Source organism: Pimephales promelas, chromosome 8 (genome assembly GCF_988280905.1).
Source record: "Pimephales promelas chromosome 8, fPimPro1.hap1.1, whole genome shotgun sequence".
In the NCBI taxonomy this organism is placed as follows: domain Eukaryota; kingdom Metazoa; phylum Chordata; class Actinopteri; order Cypriniformes; family Leuciscidae; genus Pimephales; species Pimephales promelas.
The window spans coordinates 15,662,853-15,680,673 of record NC_142776.1 but is presented as its reverse complement, the minus strand read 5'-3'; the positions used below and the strand labels follow the sequence as shown (position 1 = coordinate 15,680,673).

General features: G+C 43.8%; 1 protein-coding gene across 1 annotated transcript; it reads right to left on the bottom strand.

The window, feature by feature from the left end:
* Positions 1-568: 568 nt before the first annotated feature.
* LOC120484925 (uncharacterized) lies at positions 569-6,423 on the bottom strand. The gene is made up of 7 exons (XM_089134609.1): positions 6,244-6,423; positions 5,979-6,096; positions 5,048-5,173; positions 3,251-3,846; positions 2,761-2,920; positions 1,114-1,249; positions 569-786 (listed from the first exon to the last, which is right to left on the bottom strand). The coding sequence occupies exons 1-7, from the start codon at positions 6,421-6,423 to the stop codon at positions 756-758; spliced, it is 1,347 nt and encodes a 448-aa protein (XP_088990735.1). The 3' UTR covers positions 569-755.
* Between the last annotated feature and the right edge of the window lie 11,398 nt (positions 6,424-17,821).

Sequence of the window (17,821 nt, the reverse complement as noted above, 5' to 3'; positions counted from 1 at the left end):
GAAAAAATGTCTGCAAAACTTTTAAGAAACCTACCTCTTTTAAAATTGTTATTAAAAGCCACACCTAAACAAAGACGTGTTATTTTAGAAGCAGCCACAGATGAGCTCATTGTGACATTGTGTGAAGTAGCACTCAACGTAGTCCATGGTAACCCAGCCAACACTCCCATGTGGGCCCCAAAGGGGTTGCACTTGGGCTGATATCTGGGGCCCACCTGGGCTACCCAACTGGGCCCCAGCTAATTTTGTCCTCAGTTTCCATGGAGGCCCTACATGGGTTAGCCCAGATGGGTTGATGATGGGATCTTGATGGGTTCCATATCGTGCCCATATGGGTAACCCAAGTAGCCCCTATTTAGGGCCTACAGGAGTCTGCCCACGTGGGTTGATGATGGGACCCAGATAGGTCTTATCTAGGGCTCTTATGGGCCACAACGGTTATATATATGGGCTACCATATTTGTCTGTTTGGGTTACCTTATTTTACAGTAACCCCTAAATACAAACATTACATGTTATGCACTAAATTACACTAAAATGTTAAATGTATTCAATGAACCAAAACCAGTAGTTATAGCTTTACTTTATTAGAAATTGCACATGTACAAGTTTATTAAAAGACAAATATAAAAAAAAAATAATACAAAAAGTTAAAGCTTCTGACAAACTTTATTTGGCATAACTTGTATTGATTATATATGCATATCTGAACTGTAAAATTAAGCATTTCACGAACAAAACAACAGTGCAGCTTCTCACTCGTCTGTTGTCGCTCTCCCAACAGCCCTTTGAAAAGAGAACATAAATGAATAAACCATTATGTAGGTTTTTTTTTTTATTACTTTTCAGTTCAAACAGATTTGTCAGGTTAGCCTTTTGGATGAAGAGTCAACATCGTCTACTTAAATTCTGCAGCCGAATACACAGAAAACATTATCAATAAATTACTTAAATGTTTAGACAGTCTCCTGTTTTTTTTCCACAACACTCATAATCAATATGTTTACAGGTGTGCAGATTACTCAATGAATTTGCATTGATTTGCACTACCACTCTTGTCGTTTTTAAAGTTTGTATTTTCACATAAAAATAAGCATATTTTAAGACTTTTACCTATCTTGCTCTCCACCACGTGCCCTCGCAGTACGGTTTCCTCCCCTGTCCCTGGCACCGATTAGCCACTTGGACACAGCCTTTTCAGCCTCTCTTCTGTTAATTTGGTTTGTAAGGGGATTTTTTTTCAAGCTTCCTGTAAAATATATAAAGAGCATTAGAGTGAGATTAAATTCCACATTTGAGCCCTTACAACAAAGCAGATATCTCAACCTTGATATTTTTCAGGAGATACAACAATGGTATCAGATATAATATTCTGTCATAAACAATTTTTGCTGGTTTATTAAAGGGTTACTTCACCCAAAATTGAAAATTAAGTCATTAATTACTCACCCCCATGCTGTACCAACCCCGAAAGGCCTTCGTTCGTCTTTGGAACACAAATGAAGACATTTTTGATTAAATTTGAGAGGTGGATCACTGCTACATAGGGTGTAAAGTCGTTATTTTTTGTTTGTTTGTTCACACAAAAAGTATTCTTGTCGCTTGATAAACTTATAGTTGAGCCATTGTAGTCACATGGAACGTTTAAACATTTTCTTCATTGTCTTTCTGGGCCGTCAAGTTTCGATCCCTTAGGCAGCCTATATAGCAGAGATCCACCCCTCAAATTTAATCAAAATATCTTGTGTTATGAAGATGAACGAAGGTCTTACGGGGTTGTTACAGCATGGGAGTGAGTAATTAATGACTTAAATTTCACTTTTGGATGAACTAACCCTTTAAGCAAACAAACAATAGAGCAGAGCAATATTTCACAAGTTCACATGTAATGCATATTGGAGTACTGTCCAGGGGGAGGGCTTCAAGCTGAACCCTGAGTAATCCCCCCATTTCTGTACATGCTGTTGGACCTAACTTAAAGAATTAGTTTACTTAAAAAAAAAAACTTTTGCTAATAATTTACTCACCCTCATGTCATCCAAGATGTCCATGTCTTTCTTTCTTCAGTCGAAATTAAGGTTTTTGATGAAACACAAATAATCGTCTTGCTGTTATGTGATGCGCGGTCATGTGCGGTCACAAACAAATGCACATCGCATAAGAGAGCAAGGCGACCATGTTTGCTTATAAAAAACGTATAAAGACCCTTATTCATCATCTGCAATCGTTTAAAGCCCTTTGAAGCTGCACTGAAACTGTCTTTTGGACATTGAACCTTTTGTTCCCATTGAAGTCCATAATATGGAGAAAAATCCTGGAATGTTTTCACCAAAAACCTTAATTTCTTTTCGACTGAGGAAAGAAAGACATGGACATCTTGGATGACATGGGGGTGAGTAAATTATCAGCAAAAGTTTTTTTAAAAGTGAACTTATCCTTTAATTTGTAAAATTTGTTCTATTCTATTTATCTATTCTAGTTATCTAGTTGTATAATTGTACTTATTTTATTTGTAGTACTTTAATAATGTTTGAATAATGCTATTATTTTTTATAATCCATGAGTTGTGCGATTGCTACAACACTAATTAACAGTTACTTATCACTGAATTGACAGAATACCTGGTCCATATCTGTCCATATCTATTCTGTCCAAGTATGGACAATTATATCCATACAATCAAATAGTTTTATGAAGTACTCAACTCTAAAGACTAATCTCTGTTTGCACATTAATATGTTAAACAGCAAGTAAACATACCATAGACAACTTCAAACAGTTTGAGCCCCCCAAACTCTCGCTTCCCATGGCGGCCAACAAAATTGTACTGTCTTGATAGGGGGTGGTCCAAAAGGAAGGCCATCATCCTTCGTGTGGCTTCATCCACAGTTCTCCCTCCAATTTCTGCCACCACATCAACCTAAGGAAAAACAAGATTATCATAATGGGGGAGACAACACAAAATGTTAACCTGAATAATCACAATTAAATTTCCCCCCAAATCGTGCCGCCATAGATTAATACCTATGCTATTTTTGCTATTAATACCGCTGCAGTTTTTGATATTGGAAGTAGTAATCTACTGTGTATATTGTGTATCGAGTCCATAAATACAACTCTATTTTTCCACAATTCCCAGGGAACACTCCCAAAATTGGTGGAGGCCTAAGACTTTTGTACAGTATTTCTACGTGGAAAAACGTTAATGATTAGTCCTGTGAATCTGCAAAATGGTCATATTAGAACATACCACTCGTTTGTGGAAGGTGGGGTCTGCCAATTTTTGCTCCATTACATCAACATCCGAGACCGTCCTCAGGGGGAAAACAATGTCTTCTGGAAGTGCTGCAACTGTACTTGCATCCCGTTGTGTGAGGAGTGATTGTATCATCCTCCCATGAACCCTCTGTGTCTCCTTGATTTCCTCCAGGATGGTAAGGAGACGTGCAAACATGGCATCTCTAAATGCAGGACTGGCACCCTGCAGAACTCTATTGGGGCGGTCTGGTGTTACAGCCGTTAAAGGTGTTGCAGGTGGAAAGGGCTGAATAAATGGACGGGTCCTGTGCAAGTGGGAATCCTCCGGTTGAGGGTTCTCTGGCACTGGGGGAGGTAAATGCAGATCTCTAAATGCAGAACTGGCATCTTGTAAAACTCTACTGGGGCGTTCTGGAGCAACAGCCGTTAACGGAATTGAAGGTGGTTGAATAAATGGACGGGTGTTGAGTGAGTGTGGAGCCTGTGGTTGGAGGTTCTCTGGAACTGGTGGAGGTAAAGGCACACTGGATGGATGATCAGGCCCAGCACCACCGAGTTCCTCATCAGAGCTTGACAAGACACACTGGCCTTGAAATGCACAAAATGTAGAGCATAATTAAGTAGTTGTACAAGTTTCAAAATAGAGCTGTATATGTGCAGTAGAATATGTGAAAAAATAGCATAATGAATAATCAAAAATAAAATAAATAAACAGTGCTTTAAACTTTTGAGCTACAGTATGTGTATTTAACAGTAGCATTAAAGAAGCTCTACATTGACATCACTTCATGAATTAAATATACATTGATTCTTATTAAAGCTACTTAAAGGGATAGTTCACTTTGAAATAATTTTTTGACATGTTTTAGCTTACCTCAAGGGTATCCAACATGTAGGTGTCTTTGTTTCCGCAGTAGTTTCAATTTTGATATTTTTAGGTCAAACCGTTCTTGTCTGTCAGTCATATAATGCAGGTCTATGGTCACCACCTCAAAGAGCATGCACAGAGAAGTCCAGATTAAACATGATTTAATGACTCGTAAATGTAAGTACACATTGATGGCCTAAGACACGAAACGAGCGGTTTGTGTGAGAAAACGAACAGTATTTATATCGTTTTTACTTGTCTTGCGCAGACAGAAGCGCCCTCGCCCTCAGAGTACTTGGACGTGGCTGTGGTTACAAGAGGTAAAAACTATATAAATACTGTTCGTTTTCTCACACAAACCGCTCGTTTCGTGTCTTAGGCCATCAATGTGTACTTACGTTTACAAGTCATTAAATCATGTTTAATCTGGACTTCTCTGTGCATGCTCTTTGAGGTGGTGATCATCGACCTGCATTTATATGACTGACAGACAACAACGGTTTGACCGAAAAATATCTAAATTGAAAATACTGTGGGAACAAAGACACCTACATCTTGGATGCCCTTGAGGTAAGCTAAAACATAACAGAAATTAATTTCAAGGTGAACTATCCCTTTAAAATATCTAATCCTTTTCAAGAACAATTGTTGCTTTCAAAATCTATGTATGCAAGAAATATAGTCTTACCTTCTTTTGCGCTTCCCTTTTCCCATCCGTCTTCCAGAATCTGAGTCCGTCTGCAAGTCTGAGGTCGCCTCAGACTTCAACAGCTTCGCTGTGGCGAGGCCATAGTTTGCTGTAGGTGATAGACATTTACCAATAAATATTAGTAACTACTATTTCAGAAGCATGCCTTACTAGTTTTATTAGATACATAAATATTATTATTACTAGTCACCATTCAAAAAAAATCACATTACCTGCTTTTCCCAGAACGCGCACTTTAAACTGCAGCTTACTGCAGTTATCACCTTTACAGCAAGAAATGAATGTCTTTCCATCATTGTACTGTCTGTATTGCTGGCATGTTCCAAGTTCATCAGTCACTGGTCCAGAGAAATGGAGTTGTTTGAGAGGAGAGGAAATTGATATTTTCTTCTGTTTTGCCACTCTCTGCTTCTCATGGATTCGTCTAACAATTTGCTGCACAGGATTTTGTGGCCTCCGTATCTTTTTAAGCTTACCTAAATGGGTTTCAAATGGGAAGCAGGAAATGCCATCCAAAGGACCAAAGTTCCGCGCATCTTGGGCAAGGTGTATCAAGGAATGGATGTTGTATCCAACAAATTCAAGGCCATAAATAATGCCAAAATCTTTGACAAATATTTTCAAAATATCTTCGGCATAGTCGCAGTTGTCAGTGCACAAATCAGGGCTAAGAAGAATTCTTATCGATACAGACAAAAGAATAAAGTTTCTATACATTGTATCGGGTATATTCTTAAGTAGGACAACAGGGCCAGTGTAAAGTAAAAACTGCCTTAATTCAGTTGCTTTCCACATACTAATTTCTAGAAGAGACCTAGGTTTCCTAGCAAAATTCCTCGGTAAATACTGACAGAAGCCATGAATGCAGAAACCGTAGTGAGATTTCTAACTGTCTGCATTTCAGAGGCCCTTTTAACCAAAGATAAATCAACTGGCACATCGCCCCCAAACACACAAGGTGCATATAATCAAGCACAAAACTTGAGACTAACCCCACATCTAACTCAGACAGGGGTGAAACTCCTACTTGGTGCTCTTCATAACCCATTTCCCTAAATGTCTGATCAGTCCTTAGTTCTGCAGACAACTCAGGAAAAGACATTCTCCTATTTACATGAACACCTTTTTGAGTGCAGCGCTCACATGCGTAATACCCATTGTGACCCTTCACACATTTGAGGAACGCACGTGCTGGAGCATCACATATGAATGCATCAGGAGCAGCAACTGTGAAATGCACATCATTGTACTGAATACCCTCCTGTACAACAACTTTAACATCTTGAATAAATTCATTTAAATACTCTTGCACATTAGATGGTTTTGTCACACCTGAGTATAAGCCAATCACAAACACATTTGAATTTGGGATCTCCTTAATCCTACCCAAAATTGGCCACAAACTTACATTGTTGCTGCGGAATAAAGGTAGACCATCAATTTTAACTCTAAGCGTGAGAGTGTTTGTCAGATCTCTCAGATCAAAATCTAAAGATGCCAATTCTGCCAGAACTGAATTCCTAATTCCAAAATGATAGTATGTTCCTCCTGCTACATTTTTGGCATCACACTTGCGGTCTGTGGACATTAGGGTTCTAGCATCCAATGGCACATTTAGGCCTTTTTGTCTGAGAATTTTCAGAAGAGCAGACAATGCATTTTGAGAGATATTGTATTCTGCAGCCCACTCTGCAAGACCATTTTTGTCATCTAGTGTGTCTGAAGCCGCATGTTCTGAATCAGAACATACAGAGTCCAGGTCAAAGTCACTGGTATTGTCAGCAAACCCATTTTCAAAACCATCATAAAATATGTCATTGTCCAAAGCATCATAAAAAATTTCTGTGGGATATTCTTTTTTTTACATTCTCTGTTACATCCTCGACACAATCGTGATAAACAGAATCCTCCAATGGTTCATTATAGGCTGATCCCAAATTAAAATGCTGTTGTTTAATTTCATTCTGTTGTGAAACAAAATGAAAATGTTCAGCAACTTTTGCAGCTATTTTTCTTCTCTTTGTTCTCTGAGAATGCTCCATTACTTTCTGTAAAAAAAAAAAAGCATATGACTTTCAAACAGTTAAAATTCTAATTTAGGCAAAATCATTTGTATGTTAATAACAATTTGTTTGGTTGGTAATAATACCCAAATACAAACTGATTTACATAAGGCAGAAACAGCAACAGGTGTTGTATTTTTCATTTTATGTATTTACATATTATGCATTACTGTTAGTACAACAGCCTTATAATTTACTAATCAAAGTGTGTCTGTCCCAAGCTGTACAGCTTATTTACACTAGCTTCTCTGTCATCCATAAGCCATAATTGACATCACCGTAAAATTGATCGATCAGTGTTTTTCAACTGCGGAAAGATGTCCATAAAACAGCTGGAGAACAACATATGTCACCTAACATTACATTTACCTCACGATGCCTTTTAATGACCCATAGCACGAATGTTAGTTGGACTTAATTCCTATAGAGAGGAGTATTTTGCTAAATATGATTAATATATTACACATTTATTACATTTTTACCTATATCATTAAACTATTATAATGTCTGTTATGATTATGATATATAACGCATTATATTTAATATAACACGGGACATATCTACAACAGTACCTGATATTTATCCAAAGGAACTGATATTAAATCAAGATAATCGTTGAAATTGTGAATTTTTGTTAAGCAATAATAAAAACAGTAGCATACCAGTCATTGTACCATGTAAACATTTTACATGGCTAATAAACTTAATTATTATTTAATTATTACCTAATTAGTATTATTTATTTTTAATTGTATTTAAATTTTTAATTTTAATTAAAAATAATTTGTAATTCATATAGATACATTTGTACTTGTTTGGAGAAAATACCCCTATATGCCATATATATATATACACATAATCAAATTTTTCTAATTACGATTCATATTTTGAGTAACACTTTAGAATACTCTTCCATCATTATTGAATAACTAACGTTAACTTACACAGTAACACACTATTAACATTCTATTAACTACTAGCCTACTAACTGACAAGGCTCAGACTAATGATATAGCCTCAGCCTCAATGAAATAGCACTCAGTTCAATGTGGTACTTCACTATTAACTAATAAATAACTGCTATTTTTCCAAACCTCCCAGAGAACTTCTAAGAACTAATTTGCACTAAATAAAGGGGGAGGGAAAAGAATCTTATGATGTTAAAGCTTCTCAGATCTCATATTTCAGTGTTCTGTGACGAAATAGACATTTATTAAAGATTTATTTAAAAATAAACATTTGAGGATTCAAATATTTCGTTGAATGTGCACACTTTAAAAAAAAAAAAAAAGCTAAAATGACATGACAAGCTGGAGTCTCAACTCCAAATAATTTGTTATAATACACACACAGTTGATGTATTAACAATTATATAAAAAATAAGAATGTTATTATAATAGCAAATTTGGTCATGGCGCCAGAAATAAGGGAAATATTGCACGTGGGAATTTGAAATTCTAACTGACATTCTAACGAACAAGTGACAATAAGCTTATGTTTTCAAAACAATGTTAACCAAATATCGATTGACATTTCATTTTTTAAATGTATTTCTTACCTTGACTATGCTGACAGTGAGAATTTTCCAATAGATTCCCGAAAATGACAGCAGCAGTGAGTGAGAGAATGTCCGGTAAAAGAGTGAATGTGGCGTGCTTCGCGCGCGCGAACAGAGTGGGGGATGGGAATTGAGTAATGAAATCTCGCGAGATCCGTCCTGCAAAAGTTTTGTAAAATTGTGTTTTTTTTTTTTTTGTGCGTGTGTGTGTGTGTGTGTGTGTATGTGTGACTTTTTTTCTGTATCTGTAACCGTTGTATTAAGTGTTTGTATGTACTGCCTGTCTTCTATGTTTGAATTTTATGGTGAGTTTGCATTAGAACTTTTGACTCCTCTTCTTCCGCCTGCACCACACTGTGACAGGATCTGCAGGGTCTTTCTTGATCCTTTAAATAGCAGCTAATTGAGTAAAATTGCAACTGTGTTGGCATTTGTAGATTTTTGATAGATTGAATTAAGTCACATTTTAAAGTGCCAATGTACTCATTTCCCATTAGTGAACTAACTAGGGCCCACATCGGGAGCCCAACTGGGTTTGCCCATGTTGGACCTACTTAGTTGACCCAAGTGGGCCCCAGATAAGAAGCCCATTTTGAGCCCATGCCCACGCTGTACCCCTGTAGCCCATGTATAACCCATATGGGCCCCACTTAAACGTGTTGGCTGGGAATATTCCACTAACACCACAACAATATCAGAAAGTGAAGAGGAGAAGAAGCGAGATCAAAATTGTTGCTGATAAAAAGATTGGTGTTAGGCGTAAAAGACGGTTCATCAACCAGCAAGGTGGATTTTTATTACCGTTATTATCGGTAGCAATACCTTTTATATCAAGTTTGATTACGTCTAAATATTTTTTTTTAATGGAGTATGCTGAGAAGATGTTTTTACTCCCACAACATCAGCTGGATAAACTGAAATTTTCAAACACCCGAGAGTCTATACACCAGGTTGTAGAGAACGACTTGGATCTGACCGTAAGAAATATTCTGCAAAGGTCTGATCTGGATCACCATGAAAAAGCTAAGATGTACACTACTGTTTTACAGAGGTTTTTAACACTATCTAGACAAGGGGATAAAGAATCTGCCACAATAACATTAAGTATACCACAGCATGGCAGTTTTGAAAAAGAAGAAGACACTGCATCTAGACAACATCTGAGTGATCGTAGTGAATTAATTGATGATAAAGATGAGATTTTAAAGAATATACCACAGAGGAGTGTGAAAAACGTTCGTTACATTTTAGATAAAATGTCTAAAACTAAAGATATCACATCATGGACCGAGTCGGGTGAGTTTGTATTTAAAGGAAGGATAATCCCTGGTTCACACATGCTTGATCTAGTTAAAAGCATTACAGCGCCGCAAAACATTGCTGACGAACGGAGACCCGGTGTTTGGTACGAGTTTTTAGAGGCTTTTGCTAGTTTAAACATGCCTTACTCTGTGGTACCAAATCACCGCGTCAGAAATGCTGTTAATTCTTTCAAATCCAAATCAACTCTGACTATAAACGATTCATCTAAGAAGAATAAAAAACAGAAAGCGTATCCGACCACCCCGACACAATCAAAATATACAGAAGACATCGCATTCAAATCACCCACTCTTGACAAGTGATTTTTAATCGCACTGATAGCACCGTAAACCAGCTCAATCTCTTCCATCTCAGATAGGGGTATTACTTTATTTTATTTTATTTTTACTCTTAACTGTTTTTATTTATATTGATTGCATTTACTGAATGAGCACTGTGCCACTGTTTGTCCGACTGTTACTGTACATTTTATTTTCGACACTGTATTTTATTTTTATTATTATGATTTTTTTATTCTAAACTGTTTTAATTATTCTGACTTCTTTAATTTCTTCCATGTAAAGCACTTTGAATTGCCACTGTGTATGAAATGTGCTATATAAATAAACTTGCCTTGCCTTGCCTTAATTGTATGTATTATTATTGTCATTATTATTATTTATTTTATCATTATTTTTGAGAACTTATGATGTGTAATATTGAATGTTATGCATATGTAATAAAAGATGTTTTTAAAGAAAACACATTTATGCTCTGTAGTTTTTTTTGTTTTTTTATTGTAAAAAAATATTAAGCATGAGACAAGAACATTTCACCAATTTCCAAACACTGTATACATTTGAAAACATTGTCATTACATCGAACTCGTTTTAGTTTTTTCACAAATAGTGTGACCATTTTGTAATTTTTAACAAGATTGTTGCTATACAATTTCATCAAACCCCTTTACCATGTGATAGAGAAAGAACACACAAAGCTGACCACATGTATCTGATGAAAAATCTTGGAATTGCACTGTTGAATGTTGTACTTCGCTAGAATTGACATTTAAAAAGTTCTTGATAATGGGAGGAAAACCTGGGTAATCTGGTTTATTACCAAAGCTGTCGAAAAAACAACCTACACGATCCTCGTTTATGTAGATCGCCAACCAATGTTCTCCTGGGAGTCCTGAAGGATGTGTGTTGATTAAAACCATTGCTGGTAGTTTTGTTAAAGTGGATTTAGGTAGATGGTCACACGGTAGCACTCCAAGAAAATATGTATTGCATGAGACCTTATCCATGACGGCCGTAAGCTGTACAGTGTTCATATTAACGTATCAATAGTAATCAACAAGGACCTGTCGGCGATTTGACACTTCAATCATGCTGTCAAATAATGAGTAAACAATTAAGTTTATTGTGCGTGGTAGTGGATGTCTAAAACGGGCTTCTAGTCTAATATTCCCACTTTTGATAAGTGATACATGCTGACCACACTCCTCATCTGGTGTGAAATTGAATGCGTAAAGTGTATAGCCGTGCAGAAAATCCTCCCTATCAATACATAGAGCCTGATTTTTAAAATGTCTTCCAGAAGCCAATACTTACTGGTAAAATTCCTGCACTGCAGAACCATTTTCATATTGTGGTTGCAGCGGTTTTGTAGGATATTGAACTCCATCTGCATAAATAGCAATAAACTCTAAATCATAATTCTTAAATGCAAATGGATTTTATCATAAGCCCCAACAAATGCATCATTATCAACCATCCCTATAATCAATGATTTTGGTAGAGTCCCTAAAAAAAAGTTTTCTTGATTGCAGACACGTGAACCAGTGGGTATTGAGAAGTTTTTCAGACACACTCTGTCAATGGGGTACTTGGCAGTGGTTGAGAGTAGAGCTTGTGCATGAGCCAGTGTCACGGCTGGCGACACAGTCACTTTTTTCACAAATATCGATGCCGACACAATGTTCACTTTATAAGCTATAGCATTACTCCTCGTCAGACAGAATTCGTCTTCACCCCTTGTCATGCAAATTCTAATATCCAATTCGTTAAGCAAAAGCTTCCCTTGAAAGAAGATATCACTGTGAACAGGTGCTAGTAGCTCAACCACATTACTAGCATTGGTGAATGCCGCTCTCTTCGTCAGACCACGATTTCCTCCACTTGGGTCGGCCTCATCCATCCTTGAAGCTGTATCTTTATAAAAGAGCCCTGCTGAGAAAAGCGTTTCAAGCGTGTCTTTACCATAATTGGTAAGACATTCAAAAATGCAGCGATACGGATAGGTACTAGTGCTCTGCGAAATTAAGCGGTCCCCAAGTGACACATCCACTTGCGAGAAAATAGACGCTGCCGGAAAATTCACAAATCCTACAGGATCGCCGTCTGCGATGTGCGAACCATCTGGGTTAGTGATTTTGACACGCAAAAACACCATTGCGATGTGTCCGAAATCGCAGATAACGGTAAAACTTCTATATAAGTGTTTTTTTCAATCGATGTTTGTGTTAGCGGTACAGTAAACAGATACAGTTCGGACTTTAAACACTCTTCGGACATATTGTGTAGTAATGCCATGATCTAGAAAATTGTTTTAACAGAGGTCCTTGATCTTTTTGAAGCAGCACCCTTAGTTGTCCCCTGGCACTTGCGTTTTACAACTGATGATTTCTTGGGAGGTCTTTTTGTTCCCTTTCGTAGTCACTTCGAGTTACGTCAGAAGTGACGGAGATTGGGGGTTTCGCATAGAAAGCCAATCCTCTTCGAGTATTTAAAAACGAGCCAATGGCGTGCAATGCCTTGGGGCTGCAGACATTTGCATAGCGTACTCCGCCCTACTCCGTGAGTATAAAAGGAGGAAGTGAACGCAACCGCAGTATGTTTTCGCTTCGGAGCCAAGAGAACCTCTTCACTCCTGAAAGCCATTCTCACTGTTCAAGACTCTTCGAGACGAGCGTCCTCTTCAGTGTTGGTGTGACGGCGGTACCCAGCGAGATTCTGCATCGCCTGCGATCTGAGCAGTGGTCTGCCAGACTTTGCGCTTCTCCCTGGTCGCCTCAGCGCTGAAAAGAGTGAATTTCCTCCTCTCATTGAAAGAGCTGCACGTGGCACGTCTTTTTAAAGATGGTTCGCCCGTGTTCTTCTGGGTGTGGTCGATTTCTATCGTCATCTGATGGTCACGATCGCTGCTTTGTATGCCTGGGCATTCAGCATGCAGCAGCAGCGTTCGTGGATGACTCATGTTCCTTCTGTGGGAACATGACCATCTCTACACTGAGGTCGAGACTCAATGATCTGACTAAAGTGAGAGTCCCGGTCCCCCCTACTCGATCGGCTTCCCTCACGGGGGGCCCGTCGACCCGGGGACCTGGTGATTTCATGGTGACGGTGTGGAACAAAGCCCCGACGATTCCTCGGGCCACACCTCCCGCCTCAGTGCGAGAGCCAGCGAGCGTTAGTTCGATTCAGTCGGCCGCTTCTTCGGTGGTACCGGCTGCTTCGGGCAGCGCTCCAGATGATGATGCGATGTCGATCACAGCATCACTAGGCGGGCTAGAGTCCTCGGGAGATGAGGATGCGGCTGCGTTGCCTCCTTCGGGAGTGCCAGCGTTGCCCGTGTCGGATCCCGAGCTGACGGCCATGCTGTCTCGAGCCGCTGGGAGTATCGGGTTAGAGTGGAACCCTCCGCCCTGCCCCGATCTCTCACGGATGGATGATTGGTTTTTGGACAAAGCTGCCGCCGCAAGGCCACGGCCAACTCCATTGCCTTTCTTCCCCGAGCTGCATGTGGAGTTATCGCGCTCTTGGGGGGCTCCCCTGTCCACTCGAGAGCGCGATCTCTCCCCCGCCTTTCCCCCCCTCGATGGTGGGGCCGCCCGTGGGTACACTGGGATGCCCCCGCTGGAGCGCTCTGTTGCGATGCAGCTGTGTCCACAGAGCGCCTCCTCCCGGGGTCCTCCTAAGCACCCATCCAAAGCCTGTAGGTTCTCGTCTGCTATGGCGGCGCGTTTCTATAGAGCGGCGGGACAGGCGGCCACCGCTTTGCATGCGATGAGCACTTTGCACGTCTTCCAAGCGAAGCTGCTCAGAGATATGCACGAGGGCGGGACTGATCCAACGGCATTCAAAGATTTGCGGTCCGCCACTGACCTTGCTCTCCGGGCGACGAAAGTGGCCTCTCGCGCCGTTGGTCAGGTGATGGCCACCAGTGTGGTCCAGGAGCGTCATCTCTGGCTCAACCTGGCAGACACTCGGAGCGCTGAGCGGACTCGTCTGCTCGACGCCCCACTCTCCCAGGTTGGCCTTTTCGGCGGTGCAGTCGAGGACTTTGCCCAGCAGTTCTCCACTGCCCAGAAGCAGACGGAGGCAATCAAACATATTCTGCCCCGACGACCAGCTGCTGCCTCCACCCAGTCGTCGGCACAGATGCCTCCCGCTGCTCGCCGCCGAGGACGCCCCCCCGCGGCTCCCCTCCCTCCTGCCCGGCCCCAGCAGCAGCCTTCATCCAGGCCACGGCGTGGAGGAGGCCGCAGGCAGGCGTCACAGCCCCCTCAGGCCGCACGCCCCGCTAAACGCCAGGCTAAGCGACGTTCCTGAGACGGGCTGCTCAGTGATGAAGTTGAGTTTTTCCCAGGAGGCGGTAGCAGGCCCCCTCCTTCCCCCGGTGGAGGGCCGGGGGAGAATCTTTTGTTCTCAGCTCCCCGCTGCTCACCCACAGGTGGGCAGCACCCTGAGTTGGTTAAAGAAAGACTTGACATCATCACTGAGCACACAGACAGGATTGGGTGCGCTCGACGTCCCAGTGCGTCAGCCCACTCATTCCTCTCTGTCTCTGAGGGCGCGGAAGGGAGCGTGTGTCGTCCCCGGGCTACGCCCCTCCCTTCCCCCTCTATCGCCAGACCCCCGGCAGAACAGACCCCCGTGGAACGCTCTGCCTTCCCTGGTCTCTTCTGTCGGGGAGCGGGCTTCGACGGTGCATCCGGGCGGGGTAACTCCTGCGCGCATGCCGGTCGACCCGCCTCGCTGCCCCTCCGGGGGGACGTCTGTGGTTCGGATGACCCCGCTGGTTCACTTCCTGGAAGCCTGGCTAGAGCTGCCCGGGCTGTCCCGCTGGGTCATCAGAACGATCAGATTCGGCTACGCGATTTAGTTCGCACGGTCTCCTCCCCGTTTCGGGGGAGTTCGCTCCACGATGGTCGGTGGCAATGCCCCGGTCATGAGAGCGGAGATTGCGACCCTGCTGGCGAAGGGTGCAATCGAGACGGTCCCTCCAGCCGAGATGAGGTCCGGGTTTTACAGCCCCTACTTCATTGTCCCCAAAAAGACCGGTGGGTTACGACCGATCCTGGACCTGCGCATTTTGAACCGTTCTCTCCATCGACTACCGTTCAAAATGCTCACAGCCAAACGCATTCTCGAATGCGTTCGGTTTCAGGATTGGTTTGCAGCGATCGACCTGAAGGACGCATACTTTCATGTCTCCATTTTGCCTCGACACAGACCGTTTCTTCGGTTTGCTTTCGAGGGCCAGGCATATCAGTACACGGTTCTCCCATTCGGGTTAGCTCTGTCCCCTCGCGTCTTCACGAAGATCGTCGAGGCAGCCCTTGTTCCCCTTCGCGAGCACGGGGTTCGCATCCTGAACTATCTCAACGACTGGCTGATACTGGCACACTCTCGAGCTCAGGTTTGCGAACACAGAGACCTGGTGCTCCGGCACCTAGCCCGTCTGGGCCTTCGGGTCAACCGGGAAAAGAGCAAACTTTGCCCCGTGCAGAGGATCTCTTTTCTCGGCATGGAGATAGACTCGGTCGCCATGTCCGCGCAGCTCACGAACGAGCGCGCGCACTCACTGCTGACTTGTCTTCGACAGTTCGAGGGCAAGAGTGCGGTTCCACTGAAACTATTTCAGAGGCTCCTGGGGCATATGGCATCCGCGGCCGCAGCAACGCCGCTCGGTTTGCTTCATATGAGACCGCTTCAGCTGTGGCTTCGCGATCGAGTCCCGAGGTGGGCATGGCATCGCGGTTCGCTCCGAGTTCCAGTGACTCCAGCATGCCGCCGAACCTTCTTCCCGTGGTCGAACCTCAGCTTCTTACGGACCGGCGTCCCTATTCATCGAGTTTCCAAGCATCTCGTTGTCTCCACGGATGCGTCTACCACGGGTTGGGGTGCCATGTGCAATGGGCATGCAGCCGCGGGTTCCTGGACAGGAACCCAGCGCCTCATGCACATCAGTTGCCTCGAGCTGCTGGCAGTACGGCTCGCCCTGCACAGCGTTGCTCACGGGCCAGCATGTGCTTGTCCGTTCAGACAACACTACGGCAGTAGCGTACATCAACCACCAGGGCGGTCTACGCTCACGCCGGTTGTCGCAGCTTGCCCGCCACCTCTTGTTATGGAGTCAGAAGCACCTGAGGTCCCTTCGTGCAGTATACATTCCTGGAGACCGGAACCTGGCAGCCGACAAACTGTCACGGGTCCGTCCCATCTCCGACGAATGGCGACTCCATCCCCAGTCGGTCCAGCCGATTTGGGACCAGTTCGGGGAGGCACAGATAGATCTGTTCGCCTCTCGGGACTCATCCCACTGCGCCCAGTTTTATTTCCTGACCGAGGGTACGCTCGGCTCAGATGCACTAGCGCAGAGCTGGCCACGGGGCCCACGCAAGTATGCGTTTCCCCCAGTGAGCCTCCTTGCACGGGTGTTGTGCAAGATCAAGGAGGACGAGGAGAGGGTCTTGCTGGTAGCCCCCTATTGGCCCACCAAGACGTGGTTCTCCGAACTCATGCTCCTCGCGACAGCACCTCCTTGGCCTATTCCTCTGAGACAGGACCTACTCTCTCAGAGACGGGGCACTCTGTGGCACCCTCGTCCCGATCTTTGGAGGCTGCACGTGTGGCTCCTGGACGGGACGAGGCAGGTTTGAGTTCGCTGCCACCTGCGGTGGCGGCAACCATCACTTCCGCAAGAGCGTCGTCCACGAGACACCTTTATGCGTTGAAGTGGAACCTCTTCGTCAATTGGTGTTCTTCTCGCGGAGAAGACCCCCGGAGATGTTCGATCGCGGTCATGCTTTCCTTCCTGCAAGAAGGGTTGGAGCGCAGGCTGTCGCCCTCCACCCTTAAGGTTTACGTCGCGGCCATTGCCGCTTCTCATGAAGCAGTGGAAGGTAAGTCCTTAGGGAAGCACGACCTGGTCATCAGGTTCCTGAGGGGAGCGAGGAGGCTACATCCGCCTCGTCCTCCCCTCGTACCCTCTTGGGACCTCTTGGTAGTTTTAAGTGCACTGCAGAGGCATCCCTTTGAGCCTTTGCAATCGGTAGAGTTAAAGTTTCTGTCCATGAAGACAGCACTCCTGGTTGCATTGGCCTCCATCAAGAGGGTGGGGGAACTGCACGCATTCTCCGTTGACGAAGCGTGCCTGGAGTTCGGGCCGGCTTACTCTCACGTGATCCTGAGACCCCGGCCTGGATATGTGCCCAAGGTTCCCACCACTCCCTTCCGAAACCAGGTGGTGAACCTGCAAGCGCTGCCCCTGGAGGAGGCAGACCCAGCCTTGGCACTGCTCTGTCCGGTACGTGCTCTCCGCACCTACGTCGACAGAACGCGGTGTTTCAGGACCTCAGACCAGCTCTTTGTCTGTCATGGGGGGAGCCAGAAGGGAAGGGCTCTCTCAAAGCAACGGCTGTCCCACTGGATAGTGGACGCCATTGCTTTGTCTTACCAGCAGCAAGGCCGTCCGTGCCCCCTTGGTGTGACGGCCCATTCAGGCTGGGCGACACCCAACACCTTCGCCAGATTCTATAATCTGCGAATTGAGCCGGTGTCCTCTCACGTACTCGCTTCCGCCAGTACTGGACCCGCTTAGGTGTCTTCGCTTGCTCGCCATTCCACTCCTCGGACTGGATAAGTGCGATATCTCCTCAGTTCTTCCATTGAAGCCTTGAGTCCTCCAGCACCGGCGATGCGGGCACCACTGCTGTTGCTCTGGATGCCTAGGTGCCTCCATGTGCACGGTTCCCCACGGTAACCGTCTCATGTGTA

What these genes read in the sequence shown, in the direction of transcription:
- LOC120484925 (XM_089134609.1), bottom strand. Translation starts at nt 6,423, where the DNA reads ATGTCCACAGACCGCAAGTGTGATGCCAAAAATGTAGCAGGAGGAACA. An exon ending in CTTTATTCCGCAGCAACAAT is followed by an intron (nt 6,097 to 6,243) that starts GTAAGTTTGTGG and finishes GTTGTTGTACAG; the next exon opens with GAGGGTATTCAGTACAATGA. An exon ending in CGTGGTGGAGAGCAAGATAG is followed by an intron (nt 787 to 1,113) that starts GTAAAAGTCTTA and finishes CTCTTTTCAAAG; the next exon opens with GGCTGTTGGGAGAGCGACAA.